Source organism: Diabrotica virgifera, chromosome 6, assembly GCF_917563875.1.
Source record: "Diabrotica virgifera virgifera chromosome 6, PGI_DIABVI_V3a".
Classification (NCBI taxonomy): Eukaryota; Metazoa; Arthropoda; class Insecta; order Coleoptera; family Chrysomelidae; genus Diabrotica; species Diabrotica virgifera.
Window position 1 is genome coordinate 172,429,272 of NC_065448.1, and position 21,682 is coordinate 172,450,953.

General features: G+C 33.2%; 1 protein-coding gene across 2 annotated transcripts in view; it reads right to left on the bottom strand.

The window, feature by feature from the left end:
- The window catches only part of LOC114335080 (tyrosine-protein phosphatase 69D-like), a 729,328-nt gene that overhangs the window by 379,318 nt on the left and 328,328 nt on the right, over nucleotides 1–21,682 (bottom strand). For both annotated transcript variants that reach the window (XM_050654333.1, XM_050654334.1), the window contains one exon: nucleotides 7,965–8,026. In XM_050654333.1, the coding sequence (XP_050510290.1) occupies nucleotides 7,965–8,026 (62 nt within the window). The remainder of the gene's footprint in view (nucleotides 1–7,964; nucleotides 8,027–21,682) is intronic.

A 21,682-nucleotide genomic window follows, 5' to 3' on the forward strand; every position in this document is an offset into this window, starting at 1 on the left:
AACAAGATTTTTCAAAAAATTAAAGTTTTTTTGAAAGTTAGATTTTTTTATTATTTTTAAGCATAAGTTTATACCATAATGCAATTAAAAATGTTTTTTTTATTACAATACAAATTATTGCTCACTATAGGGTTAAAAACAAAACAGAAAGGCACCTACGCTAGTTTTGCAGACGGGCACCTTATACCCTAGCGCTAGTGATTTTAACAATCTTTATTTTTAGAATTCGGGGTGACACCATCGATGACCCGGGTGGCATCTAAACATTCCGTATATGTATTTGGAACCTAGGAGTTTTCTATTGGTTCGTTGCAGCACACGGTAATATGTTAACCAATAGGCGGCGAGGTTCCAAACGCATATACGGAATGTTATTCGGTCCCAAATTCATATACGGAATGTTAAATATTCGTACACCGAAAAAGATAAGTTTTTATTAGAGTCTGTTAGAAGGGGATTGATTTTAAAATATTTGTTACTGTATTATTAAATATAAATAAAACAATTATAGTATTTGGAATGTTATCTCGTGCGAAAGTCATATACGATATGATAAATATTCGCAGGACAAAAAGACGATTTTTATTAAAGCCAGTTAAAATGAGACTGGTTTTTAATAGTATATTGTGCAAGGAGCATTTAATGATGGTCATTATGAAGCGAGTTTCGTATAGAGTACGAGTGTCATAATGATAATTAAATGTAAGTTATATACACAATTTTTTCTAGTTCATTATGATACAGGTAGTGACATCATAATTGATATATTATAGTATGAGAATAGAAAAATCACAATAGAAAGATCCACAAGGAATAAGGTTTTCCTGTAGTTGGCTGTATACCATATAATACAAAAAACGAATAAAGTCCTTTATAAAAGATCTATATTTAAAATCCCTAAAAAGGGCTACATCACAGAACTAGTTTTCGATTGTTTGACCAATCATCATCAGTGCTTTCCTAAAATGAATATAACGTTATAAAATGGTGCAGAGGTTTTAAAATTTTGACTACGGTCAAAAAAGGTTGTAGGTTATACTCACGTGATCTTACATGCTAACCATCAAAATATTTGTAATTATGTAATATATGTAAATAAAATTTGTAATATTATATTTTGGTGGTTAGCATGGTAAGGTCACATGAGTATAACCTACAACTTTTTTTAACCGTCAAAATTTTAAAACCTTTGCATCATTTTATCAGGTTAAATTCATTTTAGGAAAGCACTGATAATGATTGGTCAACCAATTGAAAACTAGTTCTGTGATGTAGCCCTGCATAGGGATTTTAAACATATACCTTTTATAAAGGACTTTATTCGTTTTTTTGTATTATATGGTATACAGCCAACTACAGGAAAACCTTTTTTCTTGTGGATCTTTAATAATACATTAACAATATTTTTTCTGTTCTCATACTATAATAAATATAATATCAATTATGATGTCACTACCTGTATTATAATGAACTTCATTATGATAGAGATTTTCATTAATATACAGATTTTTAACCAATAGAATCGCGATATGATATTCGCGATAAAGGTGGCACACGCGCAATAACTAATGGCGAGTCAAATACATACGCTTTGACAGTTCTCAATATGTAAACAAACTGTCAAACTGACAAACTACTTAATTTGTTTGCGTTACAAAATTAATAAATTTGAATATATTTTTTTTTGTGAATGATCATAGAAAAAATCGTGTATACAACTTGCATTTAATTATCATTATGACGCTCGCACTCTATACGAAACTCGCCGCTAGGCGGCTGGTTTTATCCCTTATACTCGCTTCATAACGACCATCATTAAATGCTCGTTACATAATATACTATTAAAAACTAGTCTCATTTTAACTGGTTTTATCGTCTTTTTGTTCTACGAATATTTAACATACCGTATATGAATTTCGCACCAAATAACATTCCAAATACTTCTTCTTCTTCTTCTTCAGGTGCCATCTCCGCTACGGAGGTTGGCAATCATCATAGCTATTTTAATTTTTGAGGCAGTAGCTCTAAACAGTTGTTTTGAGCTGCATCCAAACCATTCTCTGAGGTTCTTCAGCCATGAAATTCGTCTTCTGCCGATACTTCTTCTGCCATCTATTTTTCCCTGCATTATGAGTCGGAGGATGCGATACTTCTCGCCCCGCATCACATGTCCGAGGTACTGTAGTTTTCTTTTTTTACTTGTAAGTTCAACTTCCTTCTCTTTACCTATTTCGTACCAAATAACATTCCAAATACTATAATTGTTTTATTTTTATTTAATACTACAGCAACAAGTATTTTAAAATCAATCTCCTTTTAACAGACTCCAATAAAAACTTATCTTTTTCGGGGTACGAATATTTAACATTCCGTATATGAATTTGGGACCGAATAACATTCCGTATATGCGTTTGGAACCTCGCCGCCATTGGTTAAAATATTACCGCGTGCTGCAACGAACCAATAGAAAACTCCTAGGTTCCAAATACATATACGGAATGTTTAGATGCACCCGGGTGTCACCCATGCTAGCTACGCCACTGACCACCCATGAACCATAAATATTATGTTTTCGGATGTGTTTTGATATCAAGTGCGTGTTTAGATACCTGGAGGTATTCCTAGGTTGGTAAATTAATACATGGCATTAATAGATTATTTTTTTTTTATTTTATAATGGCTTTTAGTCCTGTCGCCAGGGGGGGTACAACGGCCTCGTTAATTCAGATGGACTTACTCAAGTTTTTTTATGTATTTTGACCCGTAGAACACGAATTTTTTGGGTAACAGTTGATCCGGATGTCGATAAGATTGTTATAGACCAAGAACTTGAGGAATCAAATAACAGCGATTTTTGGCAAAACAAAACAATATTTTGTATTTTTTGGGCCATTTTAAGTAAAAAATATTTCTACAAGTTTTTTCGTAGGATGCACAGTTTTCGAGATAAACGCGGTTGAACTTTAAAAAAATCGAAAAATTGCAATTTTTGAACCCGAATAACTTTTGATTAAAAAATAAAATAGCAAGTCTGCTTACCGCATTTGAAAGTTTAAGTCAAATTATATCGGTTTTGATTATTTGCATTGGTAAAAATTTATTTTTTTATTGTTTAACAAAGCTATAAACACGTAGGGTTTCCCGTGCTTTTACATGCGTTTTAACGCATGTAACGTAGAAATAGTCTTGATTGCACTAGTACCTATTCTACCTACTCGTTCGATTTTAAATGAGAAATCATAGAAACATCACTCACGCACTAGTTGTTTGTAGCTTTGTTTAGCAATAACACAATAAATTTTTAGCAATGCAAATAATCAAAACCGACATAATTTGACTTGAACTTTCAAAGGCGCTAAGCAGAATTGCTATTTTATTTTTTAATCAAAAGTTATTCGGGTTTAAAAATTGCAGTTTTTCGATTTTTTGAAAGTTCAACCGCGTTTATCTCGAAAACTGTGCATCCTACTAAAAAACTTGTAGAAATATTTTTTGCTTAAAATGACCCAAAAAATACAAAATATTGTTTTGTTTTGCCAAAAATCGCTGTTATTTGATTCCTCAAGTTCTTGGTCTATAACAATCTTATCGACATCCGGATCAACTGTTACCCAAAAAATTCGTGTTCTACGGGTCAAAATACATAAAAAAAATTTGGGTAAGTCCATCCGAATTAACGAGGCCGTTGTACCCCCCCTGGCGACAGGACTATTTGGCTTAGCTAATTAGCCAGACTATTTGTTTTTTGTATGGTATTACAATAACAATTAATTTAATCATCTAAGCCTACTTATATTCTAAATTTACAGTGTGTTATAATATTCATGGATACATTTTTCAATTTTGTGTGATATGCTTACAATTATTTTTAATTTTATTACCTAAGCCTATTTAAAATTTAAATTTACAGGACGTTACATATTTGTAAAGGGGTCATTCCATTTCAAATCACTCAATTTTGAAACAAATAAAATTTTGGACCTCCGATTTGTCTGAAAATTGGTATATAGCTTCTGCGGGACGTAAAAATAAGATATTTAAGGTTAAAAAATCTTCTTCTTCTTTTTTCTCAAAATTTCTTTCTTTTCTCTCTTTACAGTGATTTGGTGTTTATTTATACAACTTTGCATTTTCTATCGTAAAGTATCAATGGAAAACATAATATTTTAATAGAAGGGACTCAAAAATGTCATTATATGGCATTATAACAAGTTACTTTGATTCAAAACAAGCTTTTGATCAAATGTTATAGTGTAGAAAACGTTAAAATACCGTTTTTTACATTTTCCTACATTCCCAAAATACATCATAATCGATTTGGCTAAAAATTTGCCCACAGATAGACAAAAAATAGAACTTTAAGTGGTGAGTAGGATTTGAATTATATTACAATACCAAAAAAGTTACATGCAATATTATAGTCAAAAATATAAGCGTCTAATGTAAGTACAATTAACTCGAAAATATCGACCTCACGACAAAAATTGTTAAAAAGAAATTGTAATAATTGTAAATACGATTTATTTGGAATAATTTCAGTTCCTACCATTTTTGTCGAAAAGTTAAAAATGGCGGAGATATTGAGCAAAACAGGTTCTCCTTTAAAATCAAGATGGCAGCTAACGTAACGGAGGAATTCATTCGTGATTTTAAATTTAGGCTACTATTGACTACCCTAAAGATCAGAAAAATAAAATTTTGGGCAGCTCGGCATTCAAGGTCAAATGCTATCCCGACTGGACTAATATATACTTTTGAGTCTGATTCTACTGCATATAACTTTTTTGGTATTGTAATATAATTCAAATCCTTCTAACCACTTAAAGTCCTATCTTTTGGCTATCTATGGGCAAATTTTCAGCCAAATCGATGATGACGTATTTTGGGAATGGAGGAAAATGTAAAAAACGGTATGTTAAGGTTTTTTACACTATAAAATTTGATCAAAAACTTGTTTTGATTGAAAATAACTTGTTATAATGCCATATAATGACATTTTTGAGTCCTTTCTATTAAAATATTTTGTTTTTCATTGATACTTTACGACAGAAAATGCAAATTTGTTTAAATAAACACCAAATCACTGTAAAATCGCATAAAATAACATTTTGAGAAAAAAAGATTTTTTGACCTTAAATATCTTATTTTTACGTCCCGCAGAAGCTATATACAAATTTTCAGACAAATCGGAGATCCAAAATTTTTTGCCTAAGTGATTTGACATGAAATGTGCCAAAGACATTTTAACGTCTGCTTATTATTTGAAAAAATAATTTCATTTAAATTAATAGGTAAAGGGCAATTTAGATCAACTAACTCTTCATATATTATTTCAATATTTTGTCTGTACTGTTCACACTCCAATATGAGGTGCTGTAGATCTCCAATTCCACCACAGGCGCAATATGGGTTGTCACTGATACCTATGCTGTGTTTGTATGCTGGGGTTAGTGCGTGATTTGATCTTATTCTATTTAATGTTTTTCTAAATAACCTATTGGACTCATTTTTAAACCATCTCTCATTGGGAATTAGGGGTTGGCAATTTCTAAAATTTATTCCCGTTGTACTTTGGTTGTACAAACGTTGCCAATTTGTTTTGCAATTGTTTTTACTGATATTATCCATATCGGTTACGGGTAGAAGTATGTTGTTTATGTTTCGTTTGGTTAATGCGGCAGATTTAGCTAATTTGTCGACTTCTTCATTTCCTAATATTCCAGAATGTCCTCTTACCCAACAAATAATAATTGAACTGCCCGAGGAAGTAATGTCATAATAGACTCTTAATTTCTATCTCAATGTGGTTTAGGTTTTTTGTCGATTGGATAGAAGTGAGTTTGTCCACAATGCTTCTACAATAGATTATTTATTGGGGTGTGTATTGATTTTGAACCTACGAGGGAATTTTCCTAAGTAAAGAGAATCCGCTTGGAGATTCATGGTTCTTAATGAAGTTAATTTTTATGACCCGGAGTGTTGAGTTTAAGTAGATTTTTGATTTTTAACGTAACAATTATAGCCCAATAAATGTCCGTTTTGGAGTGTAATTTCCAGGGGCAACTTCGAATTGCATGAAAATTTGGATTTAGGTTCTACTTACCCTCCACTTCAAAGTTGAATTTGTGCCGTTGGTTGCTTTTACTTGTGGGGTGACATTTACCCCTTCTCCGGGGGTGAAAAACGCGTGTTTAAAATAAGGTCGGAAATGAATAAATTTACTCATTTTAAGCACCTTTTGTTCTATAAAGTTTCTTAAGTAAGTCAATACTTTTCGAGTTATTCGCGATTTAAAATGTTGATTTTTCCACAAAAAAACTACGTTTTCAGACCGTTTTTCCCAAATAACTCAAAAAGTAAATATTTTATCGAAAAACTATTTTTATCAAGAGTGTAGCCTATAAAAAAAACGAAAAAAATGGTGTACCAGTAAAGTCTACAAATTAAGTAGAAGCAAAGTTGTAGCTCATGAAAAATACGTGCTTATTCGTCCAATTCCAAATCGAATAATTCATCGCGAAATCACCGAAGAAAGAAGGGTTTTTCGGGAAAACCTTATTAACATTTTTAAAGTATCGAAAAAAAGCTTATTATTTGTTTTTTACAAAAGTTTACAGCATCAAAAATAAACGAGTTACACTGAAAAAAAGTTGGCCCCTTTTTTTTTCGTAAAAAAAATCGTGAAAACCTCCCTCTATTTAGCACCCTAAATGAAATTAATCGTTTGGCTTTACCATCTATTTTAACTGTATGGGTATTGTTTATATGATCTGTAAGTTTCATTGGTTTGAATTGCTTATTTTTGAAAACATTTGGTTTTATAGTAAAAAAAATTTTTCTAAAAATTTTTGAAAAATTTCATTTTTTCAAAATAACTTAAACAGTATTAGTGATAAGAAAAATCTTAAAGAGTAAAAAAAATGTAGGTTTTGCTATTATAAATATGCTAGTTTCATTTTGTTTCTCCGTAAGACAAAAATTGGTTAAGATATGGCTGTTCAAAATTTGCATACACTCGTGATTAGTGGCCCAGTCAAGCTTTTTCAATTATAACCCTTTCAAAAATACACACTTTAAACCGGTGAGACTGACAGATCATATAAAAAATAGATAGAAAAGTAAATTGTTTGTAAAGCGGTAGCGATTAATTTTACTTGAGGAGCTAAACACGGCGAGATTTTCATGATTTTTCACAAAAAAAAAGAGGGCCAACTTTATTTTGAGCGTAACTCGCTTATTTTTAATGCTAAGACTTTTGTTAACAATTAAAACAAAGCTTTTTATAAACACTTTAAAAAAGATTTTTCCCGAAAAGTGCTTAATTTTTCGGTGATTTCACCTTGAAATATTCGAGTTGGAATTAGACGAATAAGAATGTATTTTTCATGAGCTACAACTTTGTTTTTATTTGATTGATAGACTTTACTGATACACCTTTTCTTTCGGTTTTTTATAAGCTACACTTTTGCTAAGGATATTTTTTTCGATAAAATATTTACTTTTTGAGTTATTTGCGAAAAACCGTCTGAAAACGTAGTTTTTTTGTCGAAAAATCAACATTTTCAATGGCAAATAACTCGAAAAGTATTGACTTACGTAAAAAACTCTATAGAATAAAAGTTGCTTAAAATCAGTCAATTTATCCATTTCCGGTCTTATCTTTAACGTATCTTTTTTCGCCCCCGAGAAGGGGTGACTGTCACCCCCCAAGTAAAAGCAACCAACGGCACAAATTCAACTTTGAAGTGGTGGGTAAGTTGAACCTAAATCCAAATTTTCATGCAATTCGGAGCTGCCCCTGAAAATTACACGGTATCGCCGAATTTCCCGTTCATTTACTGGGCTATTACTAGTATAATTTATTTTAACGTAAAAGTGAAAATACCAAACTCTATTCAGTAATCATTAACGAAAGGGGTAGATACTATACTATTACATATATGTTTTAAATTGATTCAACTTACGAGTAGTTCTATGTGCGCTGTGGTGTTTTCAGGAGTAATGCGAATCTCGTTTTCAGTCAGATCTAAAAAATAAAATAAGAATCAAACTTTTGTGGTTAGAATAAATACTGTTATTTTCAGAAAATCAAAAGGCTTTACATTATATTTCAAACATTTTAATGCTGTACGAATAAAAAATATTAATAAATATCATCAGAATATCGGTCGATTATAAAATAGAATTCAAGACAACCTAGTTCTAGAAGGTGTTTATTGAGTCGTGTCAAAACTAATTAATGCAGTATCAGCTGCTAAAAAAGAAAGCTGGAGATTCTACATCAGAAGATGCCATCCAGCTTGAAGCGTTCTCGTGAGTTAAACCGCCATCGTACATATTTTCTAGACCGTGTGTCTGTAAGTGCCAATTAAACATCTAACCAGCTGATAGAAAACAGATGACTTCAACAAAAACTTTCCAAAATAAGTACCAGAAAAAAAATAGAAAAGAAGAGGTAGAACCAGCTAATATTACCAGCTCCTTGAATACACAATAGCTAAACAGGGTAATAAACAAAGGAAAAATACGAAAGCCAAAGTCTTTAACGACTTTATAGTAAAACAAATCAAACGTTTTGGTTTAAAAGCTATACTAAATTTACAATCAAAATGCAGTAGAAATAAACAAATCAAGACACGTTAAATGCTACTAGGAGCACTCCAGAATCATAATTTACAATGTGTAATGGAAATCATGATTTGGGATTTACAATGTATGTATGTATATACTGTTGTAGAATTGTTTTTTTTTTCTTAAATTCAAAAAAATTATAGTTCATCATTTAAAAAGAAAATTAAAATATCAAAGACCATTAGATCATAGATTCTCATCCCAATCTAATTTAGCTATTAGACAGTGTTTCGGGAAAGTGAAAACGATTATTGATAATGATTCGACGAAATGAATTGGTACACTAAACAAACAATTTCGGGATTAGACAGTGGACATACCGTTTGGCAAGAACAATAATTTCTTTAAAAGGTTTCCGGGAAGGTTAATGATTGTAAACACTTTATTTTAGTTTTTAGAGGTAGAAGTGGTATGTGGAAATCTAATTATGATATTTCTTAAAATTTGACAAATTGGAAAGTTATATAGAAAAATATTTGGTTCTTGAGAAATGGGTAGGAAAGGTTTTGAGAGAGGCTTGTTTTTGATTGGGTGGAAAAGAACGGTAGAAGGGATAAGAAAGTTGGAGTTGGAATTTGCGAGAGAAGAGAGGGTCACTGTATAATTGATATCTGATGAGAGCAGTCCAATTTTCAAGAGTGAGAAATCAGTGTATAGTGTTGTGATCGGCCTTTGCGAGCAGAATCAAGTTAAAACCAAATCGTCGACCGGTTGAAAAGTTAATATTCCTGGTCCGAGGGAGATTCCTTTGTTTTGTCTAGAACGAGTAGCTGATTGATATCTATTTGCACAAGATATCGAGCAAGGAGAAAATTGAGTCAGAGAATTTGAGCAAGTTCCTGTGTGTTGTTGTGGAAGCAGTGTGGACGAGAGGGACCTTTTCGCAACATCCAGAGAGTACGGTAGGAGCATCGAGGACCACGCAATCCGGAAAAAGAGGAAGTGAAGAAACAAAAAGATTAGTCGAATCATTTGTCAGAAGGGAGAGAATTTTTTTATATCAGAACCATATTTGCTTATTTGTTTATTGAACATTACTATAACGCATTTTTTTTATTTTTTTATATTGACATCCTAATTTATTACAATCTGCCGTTTTTTACAAAGTAATAAGCATTAAGTAATATTTATGGCGACTAAACTATTGACATGTGGCGAACATACCCATTAATATGCCGCTCTTAATGTTAGTCTACTAAACTATTATTGGTTGTGGGAAAACATGAATCAGCACTACACTTGTTTTTAGCTCACACTAGATCACTAGTCACTTTACGTTTTAACCTGCGCACTCTACACATTTGCATCAAGTTCCTTGCTAGGTGGTTTGGGTGTTCCCCCAATCGGTCCTTGTATTTTTTTATTCGATATGTAATTTCTTCCTTTACATGAGTTACCTCTGCATCTCGATGTATGGCGTTGTTGGTGATATACCACGGTATATTTAAAATCATCCTTAATATTTTGGATTGGAACCTTTGTATAATTTCTATATTGGAATTTGCGGCTGTTCCCCACAGTTCTATTCCATAGGTCCAAATTGGTTTCAACACCGCTTTGTATAGGAGTAATTTATTTTGTGTTGATAACTGGGATTGTTTTCCTATTAGCCACTTTATGTCCCAGTTGTTTTCGTTTGAAAAATATGTGTTTTTTTCAGGTCAGTTTTCTATCCAGGTGAATCCCAAAGTACTTTACATCATCTTTTTGTGGTATTTGTTTGCGGTTAATACATACAGGTGGACAGGTTCCTCTACGGGTTGTAAATGTTACATGTATCGACTTTTGTTCATTTGGTTTAATTCTACATTTTTGTAACCATTTTTCGACTTCAGTTATGTTATTTTGTAGTAACTCTGATGCGATGTTTGGATTCTTGTTGGAGTATAAGATCGCAGTATCATCTGCAAATGTAGCTGTTGTTGTGGCAGGTGATGTTGGAAGTTCGGCAGTGTAGAGTAGGTACAGGACAGGACCCAGTACACTTCCCTGAGGGACACCCGCTGTTATGGGTTGGAGTTCTGATATTTCATTGTCGTATTTGACTCTAAAGCGTCTATTTGTAAGGTATGATTTTAGTAGTGTGTAATAATTTAGAGGCAAACAACTCCTCAGCTTATAGAGCAACCCCTGGTGCCATACGTTGTCAAACGCTTGTCCTATATCTATTAACAGGGCGGAGCTATATGTGGATGCTTCGAGGTATTTATGGATTCTGTTTACTATTCGGTGTACTTGTTGAGACTCGTTGAGACTTGTAAAAATGAGACTCGAGAACGCCACTGTATCGATAAACATTGCAAATTATTTGCTCCGCTATTTTCTCCGTATTTCGGATAGTAACGAGCTTTTTAATTTGCAAAAGTGTTTTAGGGAAAAAGTTAATATTAAAACTTATTAGTGAGAGTGTTAGTGAACAAATAAACCATCGAATAAGGACGAAAAGTTAAGAAATTTTGTGAATATAAGGTGTTGTGACGTCGATTGGTAGAAATTACTCATCCGCAAGGTTGAATTGTGGGTAATTTTTGGCGCTGGTCGATAGGCAACACATTTTACACTAGACCTGTATAGTAATTGCATACACATTCCAAAGGCCTCATTTGCGAGTATAATTAGCACCAATTAATAGGCAACATATTATACATTAGACACTAGGAATCCTGGCGCTGCGCGCTGGGTGACGGATAATCCACAAAAACACCAAAAACAACTAATCGATACCCAACAAAATAAAAAGTAAACAATTAGATTTTTAACTACATAATTATTGATAAATAAATTCACAAATTAATATAATCCTTAAAAATGGCCAGTGGTGGAGGTGGAGCAATTAAGAAGACGGAACCGGCAAGAGTGGAGTATGAAAGCAGCAGCGAAGAGAACGGGAATAAGAGAAGTAGGGATGGGTACGATGCGGAAGATTTATTCAGAAAAAGCAAGGTAACGAGGAGAACACCGACTAAGAGTGATAACCAAAATGAACAGATTATACAAATGATGCAGACAATTATGTCAAGAAATGAAGATATGATGATGGAAATAAAAAACTTGCGCAGAGAGCAACAAGAAACATTGGATTGTGTCAGACAGCTGGAGAAAAAGAATAAGGAGTTAGAAAAACGACTCAATGAAGCAAATGACAGAATAGAACGAATTGAGAAGGATAAAAGAAAAAAGAACATAATAATTAAAGGATTAACTTTCGATAGCAATGATAACAGGTCTACTAAACAAAAACTAGAACAGTTTATTGAAGCAAATCTGCAACTAAAGGTTAAACTGAGGGAAGGAAATAAAATTGGTGATAAATCATTTCTGGCAGAAATGGAAAATATGACGGATAAAATCTCGGTATTAAGGAACAAAAGTAAACTTAGAAACATAACAGGACAAGGAGTATATATAGAGTCTGACATGACAAAAATGGAAAGAGAAATACAGGCTATAATTAGGAAAATAGCGAAGGAGGAAAAAGATAAGGGTAATACAGCAAAAATAGGGTATATGAAGCTAAATATTAATGGAAAATATATGAAATGGGATAAGGATAATGGTAAACTGACAGAAAGCACACATAACAGCCAGAGAGGACTCCCAAAAAACTAAAAAGGAATGCAGAAAAGACTCCAATAATTATAACGACTAAAGCAACGGACAAGTACATGAGATTGGAAAATGATAATACGAAGTATAAACAAGATAACGAGGCAAAACAAAACCATAAGACAGAAAAGCCAAGAGATCAAAAGTCTGACTCCGTAGAGAATGATGAAAAAGGTAAAGAAATGGGTAAAGAAAAAAGAAGAGTGGAAAAAAGGAAAAAAGAGAAAATAAGAATGGCAACATGGAATGTACGCGGCACCTATGAGGAAGGAGCCATGAAGGAATTAGTAAAAGAAGTAGGAAGATATAAATTGGATATTGTAGCGGTACAAGAAACAAAACAATTGAGGTCAGAAATATCGGAATTAGTAAATGTGGTTTTTTTCAAAAGTGGAGGAGCAGATAGGATGTTGGGAACAGGTTTTATTATAAGAAAAGGTCTAAAAGAAAATATTATGAGTTTTAATCCCATATCGGAGAGGATGTGTTATATACGACTAAAAGGAAAAAAAAGAAATATAAGCATTTTAAATGTACACGCCCCTACCGAAGAAAAAGATGAAGAGATAAAAGACATATATAATGAAAAAATGGAGATGGAATATGAAAGGATACCGAAACATGACGTCAAAATTATAATGGGAGACGTAAATGCAAAAGTGGGGAAAGAGGCAATCTACAGAAATACAGTAGGAAAGCATAGCAAACACGACGAGTCAAATGACAACGGACAGAGACTGATAAGTTTTGCAATGGAAAAAAATATGGTGGTAAGAAGTACACAGCTACAGCGGAAAGAGATACATAAGGGTACGTGGACATCTCCGGACGGAAAAACCGTTAACCAAATTGATCATGTAATGATAGAAAAACGACACACGGAATTTATTACAAATGTCAGAAGTATGAGAGGAGCAGACTGCAGTTCAGACCATTTTTTAGTAAAAATTGAATGTAAAAGTGAAGTAGAAGAAAAAATAGTTGTAAAAAAGGATGCAAAAAGAACAAAATCATACGAAGTAGCTGAACTGAAAAAAGAAACAACCAGGCAAAAGTATCAAGAAGAAATAGAAAAATTGTTTTTGGAAACAAAGAATGAAGCCACAGATGTAGAAGAAAGATGGGAACAAATAAAACACATTACAAAAGAAGTAAGCAGAAAATTGATACCCAGAATTAAAAAACAGACAAGAACTAAGGAGTGGTTTGATAGGGAGTGTGTAGAGCTATCAGAAGAGAAGAAAAAGTTAAGAATACGTATGTTGACCAACCCTAACGACAAAAACAGAGAAGAGTATAACCACGTACGAAAACAGTTAAAGAAAAGTTGCAGGAAGAAAAAGAGAGAATTCAATGAAAAAAAGTTGCAGGAGATAGAAGAAAAATTTAAAAACAATGAAATAAGATCATTTTATCAAGAGGTAAAAAAAGTAGAAAAAGGTTACCAAAGCAAAACAAGCTACATAAAGACCATAGAAGGAGAGCTAGTAAGTGAGCCGGGAAAAGTTATGAAAGAATGGAAAATGTATTTCGAAACGTTACTAAACAGTGATGATGAAGATCAGGGAGAGGACGAAGACAGAACAGAGGGTGCAGATATAAGAATAGCCGAACCAACCAAAGACGAAGTGCAAAGAGTTGTAAGCAAATTGAAAAACAATAAAAGTCCAGGTCCAAATGAAATAAGTGCAGAAATGCTGAAAGCAGGGGGAAGAAAACTACTGGAAAAGGTGTATGAACTGATAGAACTTACATGGAAAGAAGAAAAGATTCCTGAAGAGTGGGCCAGAGCCTGGATAATCCCATTACATAAAAAGGGGATGCAACGATGGTGCAGAATTACAGGGGTATTGCTTTGCTGGACGTGTGCTATAAGATATTTGCTAGGATTGTAAGAGAAAGATTAGAGGTATACGCAGAGAAACTAATAGGAGAATACCAAGCAGGCTTTAGAAACAATAGATCGACGACAGAGCAAATATTTAACATAAAAGAAATCCAAACAAGCTGCTACGAACATAAAATGGTTTTATATGCACTATTCATAGATTTTAAGCAGGCCTATGACAAAATTAATAGAAAAAAATGTATGAAGCCCTACGGCAAATGGAAATACCAGAAAAACTAATCAAGTTAATAAGAATTACCTTAAATATGACATCTAACGAAATAGTGTAGAACAGTCACAAATCGGAAGAGTTTATAGTCAAAAAAGGACTTAGACAAGGTGACCCTCTATCAACTGTGTTATTTAACCTAGTTTTGGAAACAATTGTAAGGAACAGCAGAATAGAAACACAAGAAACGATCTACCGTAACGAACACCAATGCATGGCCTACGCCGACGACCTTACACTGCTAGCAAAAACTAATACCGAATTAAAGAAAATCATGAGAAGATTGGTCAGAGAGGCAAAAAAATTCGGCCTAGAAATAAATGAAGAAAAGACGAAGTATATGGTGCTAGGCAACACAGAAAGAGAACCTGTAGATATGCTAAAGTTAACAGCGTTCGATGGAAAAGAATATAAATTTAAACGAGTAAATCACTTTACATATCTAGGTGCCATTATAGATGAAAAAGGACACGAGCAAAACGAACTAAAGCACAGGATAGCTAAAGGTAACCGAAAGGTCGGCAGTTTAAAAAAATTATTAAAGTCAAATTATGTATCAAGAAAGACGAAAATTAGAATATACCAAACTGTAATAAGAGCAACAGTCACCTACGGATGTGAAACATGGGTACTAAACAAAACAGAAGAAGAAATGATAGAGAGATGGGAACGCAAGGTACTGAGGACTATTTTCGGGGGAAAAAATACGGCAGATGGTTGGCAAAGAAGATCTAATCAAGAATTAAGGATGCTTTACAAGGAACCAACTGTAACAAGATACACAAAGGCACAAAGAATCAGGTGGGCAGGTCATGTCGAGAGGATGGATAGGTCAAGAATGCCAAAGAAGATACTATTAAGAAAACCAGTTGGGACAAGGAGACGAGGTAGACCAAGAAAAAGATGGCACGAAAAGTTTCAAGAAGATATAGGATCGATGGAAATTACAGACTGGAAAGAGAAAGCGAAAAACAGGATACAGTGGAGAAACATAGTGCAGCAATTTTTACATAGACATTAAATCAAATTATATAATAAATATAAGACATTAGTATATATTGTCATTTGTATTATGTAAAATTGTTATTGTTAAGTTGTAAAGCCCTAGGCCTCCAAGGCCTGTAGAGCATGTTAAATAAATAAAAAAAAAGTACTTGTTGAATGGTAGAATGTTTCTGCCTGAATCCAAATTGGTGAGATGGAATTATTCCCTTGTCTTCTAGTAGAGGTGTTAGTCTTGTTAATAAAAGTTTTTCGAACACTTTGGATAGCACAGGTAGTAGACTGATGGGCCGGTATGATTCTACCCTTTCAGGTGGTTTGCCTTGTTTTAAAATGGGTGTTATTTGGCTATTTTCCATTGTTGCGGGAAATAGCTGATTTTCATGATTGAATTACATAAATAATTGTGTTAGGTATGTATATCCTATTTCGAGCAGTTCTTGTAATATTGGTCCTGTGATTAGGTCGTACCCTGGAGCTTTTTTAGGGTTGTATTGAATTTTATTGTGGCCTATATTTCACTTTTTTTGAATCTTTTTTCTGGTAATTCTAGCTGGTATGATTCTTCAATTGCTTGGTTTATTGTTTCCTCTTGGTATGGATTAGTTGTTTCATTGGGAATAAACACAGTTCTTAGGTGGTTTGCAAATGTCTCTGCTTTTTCCTTTGGTGTTTTAAACCATCCGCCTTGCTCTTTTTTTAATGGTGGAATATTGTATTGGGGTCTTTTTAATTTTTTAATAGCCTTCCATAGGGAGTAGTTTGTTTGTTCAGTTGTATCTTGTTGTTTTATGTGTTCACTGAATTGTAGACTCTTTTCTGTTGCTATCATTTCTTTTAGCTCCTTAACAGCATTGTTCAACTGCGTTTTTGTTTGTGGTGCTCTAGGTGCTTGCCACTGTTTTCTGAGTTTTCTTTTCTGGGCTATTTTCTCTCTTATTGACATTGAAGTGTATTCACTCTTCATTTCATTGTTGCTGGGTGTTGTTGAGTCCCAGGCAGCTTGTTGTATAACTAAGTTTAGGTGCTCTACTGTATGTTCGATCTCCTTATTGGTCTTTAGGGAAATGTTTTATTGATTTATTTGTTGTTGGTGCAACTTGACATTAGTCTTTTTTTATTAAGTCACCTTTTATCGAGATGTGGCTTCTTTTTCAAAATATACCTAAGATCTTAATTATAAATAATAAATCTTCAGAATATTAACAGGTCTCTATACTCGTTCCTAACCCTATACTGGTATGCGATGGATTCGACAAATATTCAAAATATCCCGATAAACATTGGCTTATCGAAAAAAGTACTAAGAGGCAAAAAAGTTTTAAAAACATTAAGTTTAACTAATGGTGCCACAATAATGATTGAATTAGAACGTACACAAAAGTTTGGGGGGTTTAATAGAACCAAACCCCCATAAAAGGTTTATGGGGTGCACAAATTTCACTTTAATTTTTTTAAGATGTTGCTGCCATAAGAGTGTCACATGTCCATTTTCAATAAAAAATCTTTAAGTGTTTTCAATATATGAAAAAAATATCGATTTTCATTTTGTAACTTCAGAGGGCTGTAGGGACTTTTTTTGTGCACTATTGTATATACTATATAGGTAAATGAGGTTAAATCAACCTATTTTTGACCCCAGAATCTGCGGTATAATTTATGAACAATCTTTTCGGGACACCCTGTATAATATATAGAAAGAATAAAAAATAATCAAAGAAAATAAAATTAATAAAAAAAAGGTTTAACTTCTCCATCATCTGCAGTAGGACCACTTCTCATCCTGCAAGAGACCGGTTTTCGCAGGGATTAAATAGAATCTTAAACATACCTAATTCGGCATACTGCAGAAAGGTCTTCCTTTCATAGAACTAACAGTAGCCACAGTAGTTGACTGTTACAGTCAACCTAAGAGCCCCTGCAGACTGCAAACTTTTACTTAACGTTCCCGAAAACGGAGTCGGACAAGCCGAACTAAAGCGACTATTCTTGTTCTCGTGATCATTTTTCAGTGCGTCATTAATTATGACGTCATAGACTGTACTGGGTGTGTCGAGACTTATTTCATGCAATTATTGACGAATCTGACAGATGCAAGAATCGTACTTAGCTATAGGTGAAAAGCTTGTGGAATTAAACTAATTAGTAATTTAGTAGATTTGATTTTTACACATGTTAACATGTAGGTATTTTTTATAAAGGGGAATAAAATTAAAAAGTAAACAATATTAATTACATTTATAAATATGGAAACATTAAAAAATTACACAAAACTATCCATAAACTGTGTTTTTATCTTCTTCTCTAGGTGCTGTCTCCGCTTCAAAAGTTGGCAATCATCAGAGCGATCTTTATTTTTGAAACCGCGGCTCTAAATAATTCATTGTTATTACATCCAAACCAGTTCCTAAGGTTCTTCAACCATGAGTTACGTCTCCTTACTATGGATCTTTTTCTTGCATAATTACCTGGAGTATTAGAATATATTTATTCTAACGAACTAAATTCTAAACCAAAATACAAAACCAACTTTTAACGAACTAAATTCTAAACCAAAACACAAAATAATGCACAAAAACGTTGTGAAACACAAGGGAAGTCGAATTCGAAATTTCAAAATGACAGGTACACAAAATACTGACCTGAATAATGGGGTGGAACGAAAAATTCGAAGTCGTTATTTTTTATGGGGCTAGTGCGAAAAAGTTGTGTTTTTATGTATAATAAAACTGTAAGAAATCTTTTTTGTATTGGACCCTATCTTCAGGTTCCATATTAAATTTAAATTTTTGGGAATAACAAAAAAAAAATAAAATTTAAAAAATTAATTTTTTTATCAGTTCTTTGAATCTAAATAATTTTATTATGATACAATATACATTTTAAGATTGGTAGTCTGATTTTGTGTTAAAAAACGGCATAATATTTCTAAACTGCAACCTTGAACGAATAATGCCATCCCTTGATTCTGGTCCACAAACAGCAGCTGATGCTTCAGTTACCAACTTAACAGTTCTTTCCACGGATTTTGTATGACAAGGGCAGTTTAAGACCTCTATGTTGTTGTAATTGCCAGAATCAATCATATCCCTTACATCAGTGGTTCCCAACGGGGGCGGTACCGCCCACCGGTGGGCGTTGAAGAGAGATAAGGGGGCTTTTTGGGTCCAAGGAAAATTTGGGGGGCGTTGAGGAACAGCTGCCGCCCCCCTAAAGTAACTCATTGCTTCTTTGCTTCTAACAACTTTGCTTTTCGCTTCTCACACAGAAATAGAGAAGGTGAATCCGAAAATATAAACGAAATGCACAAAATGCATTTTGGTTATGCACCGTGCAATTTTTTATTTATCACTCAGTCCAACACTGCAACAATTTCGACGTTGCAGTCGAACGTTTCAGTTTGGTTAGTATAATTCCACTTCGAGTAGAACCTTTCTGCTTTAAGTGAATTTTGGCTCCTCCTTCGCGCAGCGGCATGGTCAGGCATAACTTAATCATTCGAGATTGTTTCGCTAAAGCAGGGTGGTGAATTTTCTGTGTGTTATTTGCAGAAAGTTGCAGTGCATTTATTAGAAATATATTTTATTGTAATACATATTTGTCACAAAGGTAAGTATCTACGTGGCATTTATATCACTTACTATAATTCTTTATTATTTTTCCCTATCGAAATTTACGAGGTATTTGTAAAAATGTAATAAATCTAAATTTGTTTCCTTATATGTATAGTTATTGTAAAATATTCAAAAAGTACCAACTTGCACAAACTGGATCAAAGTAAAAAGTTAATTAGGACCTACCTACACTGAGAGAAGAATTGGGGAAAAAGTACAAAAAATCTTAATAAAATTTCCTATACTGAATAGTAATCTGATCATAGACTGCCAAAAATAAACTATTTACTGAATATAAAGTTATTTTTATAATATGTGTACAGTATGGTAATTTTTAATAAGTTGTTTTGTAATTTTTCCTCAAATTCTTCTCTCAGTGTATATTTATTTACTCGTGGCATGTTTTAAATTTCTCGATTACTTGCTTGGATATTCCGCCACTCTGAAATATTGATTTTGCTAACTAAAAAAATATTTAAAAGTTTATTATTTAAAATTATCAAAGCGGTGGCTACAGCATATTTATTTTTACAGATATACCTACAGTATGTCCGATCCAAAGAAAAAGTGCAGACAATACAATGTCGAATATTTGAAGTATGGTTTTATTCAGTCGCCTTCTAATAAGGCATTACCAATGTGTTTAATTTGCCAGAGAGTTTTCTCAAATGAAGCCATAAAACCTTCACTATTACAAGAACATTTGACCAAAATACATCCCGACAGAAAAGTCAGAAATTTATCATATTTTGAAATGCTCAAAAAACAACATTTCAAACGTCCAACTTTAGCTAGTATCTTTTCAGCAGCATCAAAGCAAGACGATGATGGGCTACGTGCTTCTTATAACATTTCCTTACTTATAGCTAAATCAGGAAAACCCCATACTATTGGCGAAGAATTAATACTGCCAGCTGTAAGTGAAGTTTTGCGGACTGTACTGCACCAGCCGGCATTTGATATTATTAAAAAAATTCCATTAAGCAATAATACGGTACAGAGACGAATTGACGAAATGACTGAGGATGTGGAGCGTTCTCTAACTGATTATTTAAAGACTACTGAGTTTTCTTTACAGCTTAATGAATCAACTCTGCCAAACAATGAGTCTTTACTTCTTGCGTACGTTCGCTTCATAAAAAGTGAAAAAATCTGTCAAGAACTGTTATTTGTAAAAACACTGGAAACAGATACTAAAGGCAAATCGATATTTGATGTTCTGGAACACTATTTTACAGATAAAGGTATACCTCTGGAAAATGTCATAACTGTTGCTACAGATGGTGCTCCGGCAATGGTTGGACGACACCGCGGACTGATAGCATATTTGAAAAAAGCGGTACCAAATATACTCGCCGTGCATTGTGTAATTCACAGACAGCATTTAGTTGCAAAAAATCTTAGTGATCGCCTTCATTGTTCACTACAATATGTAATTACTGCAGTTAACAAGATCAGAAGCAGTGCTCTCAATGATAGATTGTTTAGAAAACTGTGTGATGAAAACGACGAGAATTTTAATCGTTTATTGTTTCACACAGAAGTTCGACGGCTTTCGAAGGGTACCTGTCTAAAAGATTTTATGATCTCTTTGACTCAGTTTTAGAGTTTTTTGAAAGCAAAGATGATTCTTTGAGAGACAATTTATTAAAATTTAAGAGCGATATTGCTTATTTAACTGATTTATACGATAAATTTAATGAAACAAACCTACAGCTACAAGGTGATAATTTGAATTTGATCAAAGCAAAAGGAACTATTTCCTCGTTCGTGTCAAAACTTAATTTGTATAGGCAAAATTTGGGTCAGAGACAATTTCATCAGTTTCAAAATCTTTCCTCTGTGGAGACAAATGATGAAGACATTCTGGTATATTGCCAGCACTTGGAAGCAGTTCAAGAAGATTTTAGAAATAGATTTCAGGATATCCTTGGTTTGATTATTCCAGATTGGGTGCTAGAACCGTTCTCAAGTTTAGAAACAGCAGAATTATCACTACAGGAGGAATTGATAGAATTGTCAACAAATGAAGAGTTAAAAGTGAAATTTAAAAATGGATATCAAGAATTTTGGCTGCAATGTCAAATTTCAGTATTATATCCAGCTTTATGGGCTGCATCAAAGAAGTTTTTCATTGCCTTTTCTTCATCGTATTTAGCCGAAAGAGGATTTAGCATAGTCAGCAATTTATTAACAAAGAAGAGAAATAGACTGTTCATAGTGGAGCGCGGTGATTTAAGATTGCTGATAAGTATGGAACCAAATATTGACAGATTACTATCATTACATCAAGCTCTGCCTTCTCATTAAAAATGTTATATTATTATTTTATTGTTTTTTATGATATGTATTTAAGTTAAAGTTTGATTAATACATGAATACTGTATTTTTGAATAAAACATTTTTTTTTAATTTGTTGTTGCTTGGATTAGTTAAGGGGCCGTCGAATCATATTTAAGATAGCCTTTGACCCCAAAAAGGTAAAACAATTGTGAATGAAAGTGCGTTACTAATTTTAAGAATGGAAGAGTTTTTTAAGGGGGGCGTTAAGTATTTTGTTTTTGGAAAAATGGGCGGTAGGCCGAAAAAGGTTGGGAACCACTGCCTTACATCTTCATTGGAAATATGTTTTAGCAAAGGAGGAGCCGTAACTTTGAATCCAGAAATAGAAATTAAGTCATTATAATATGCAGCATTAAAATTTAATGTTGG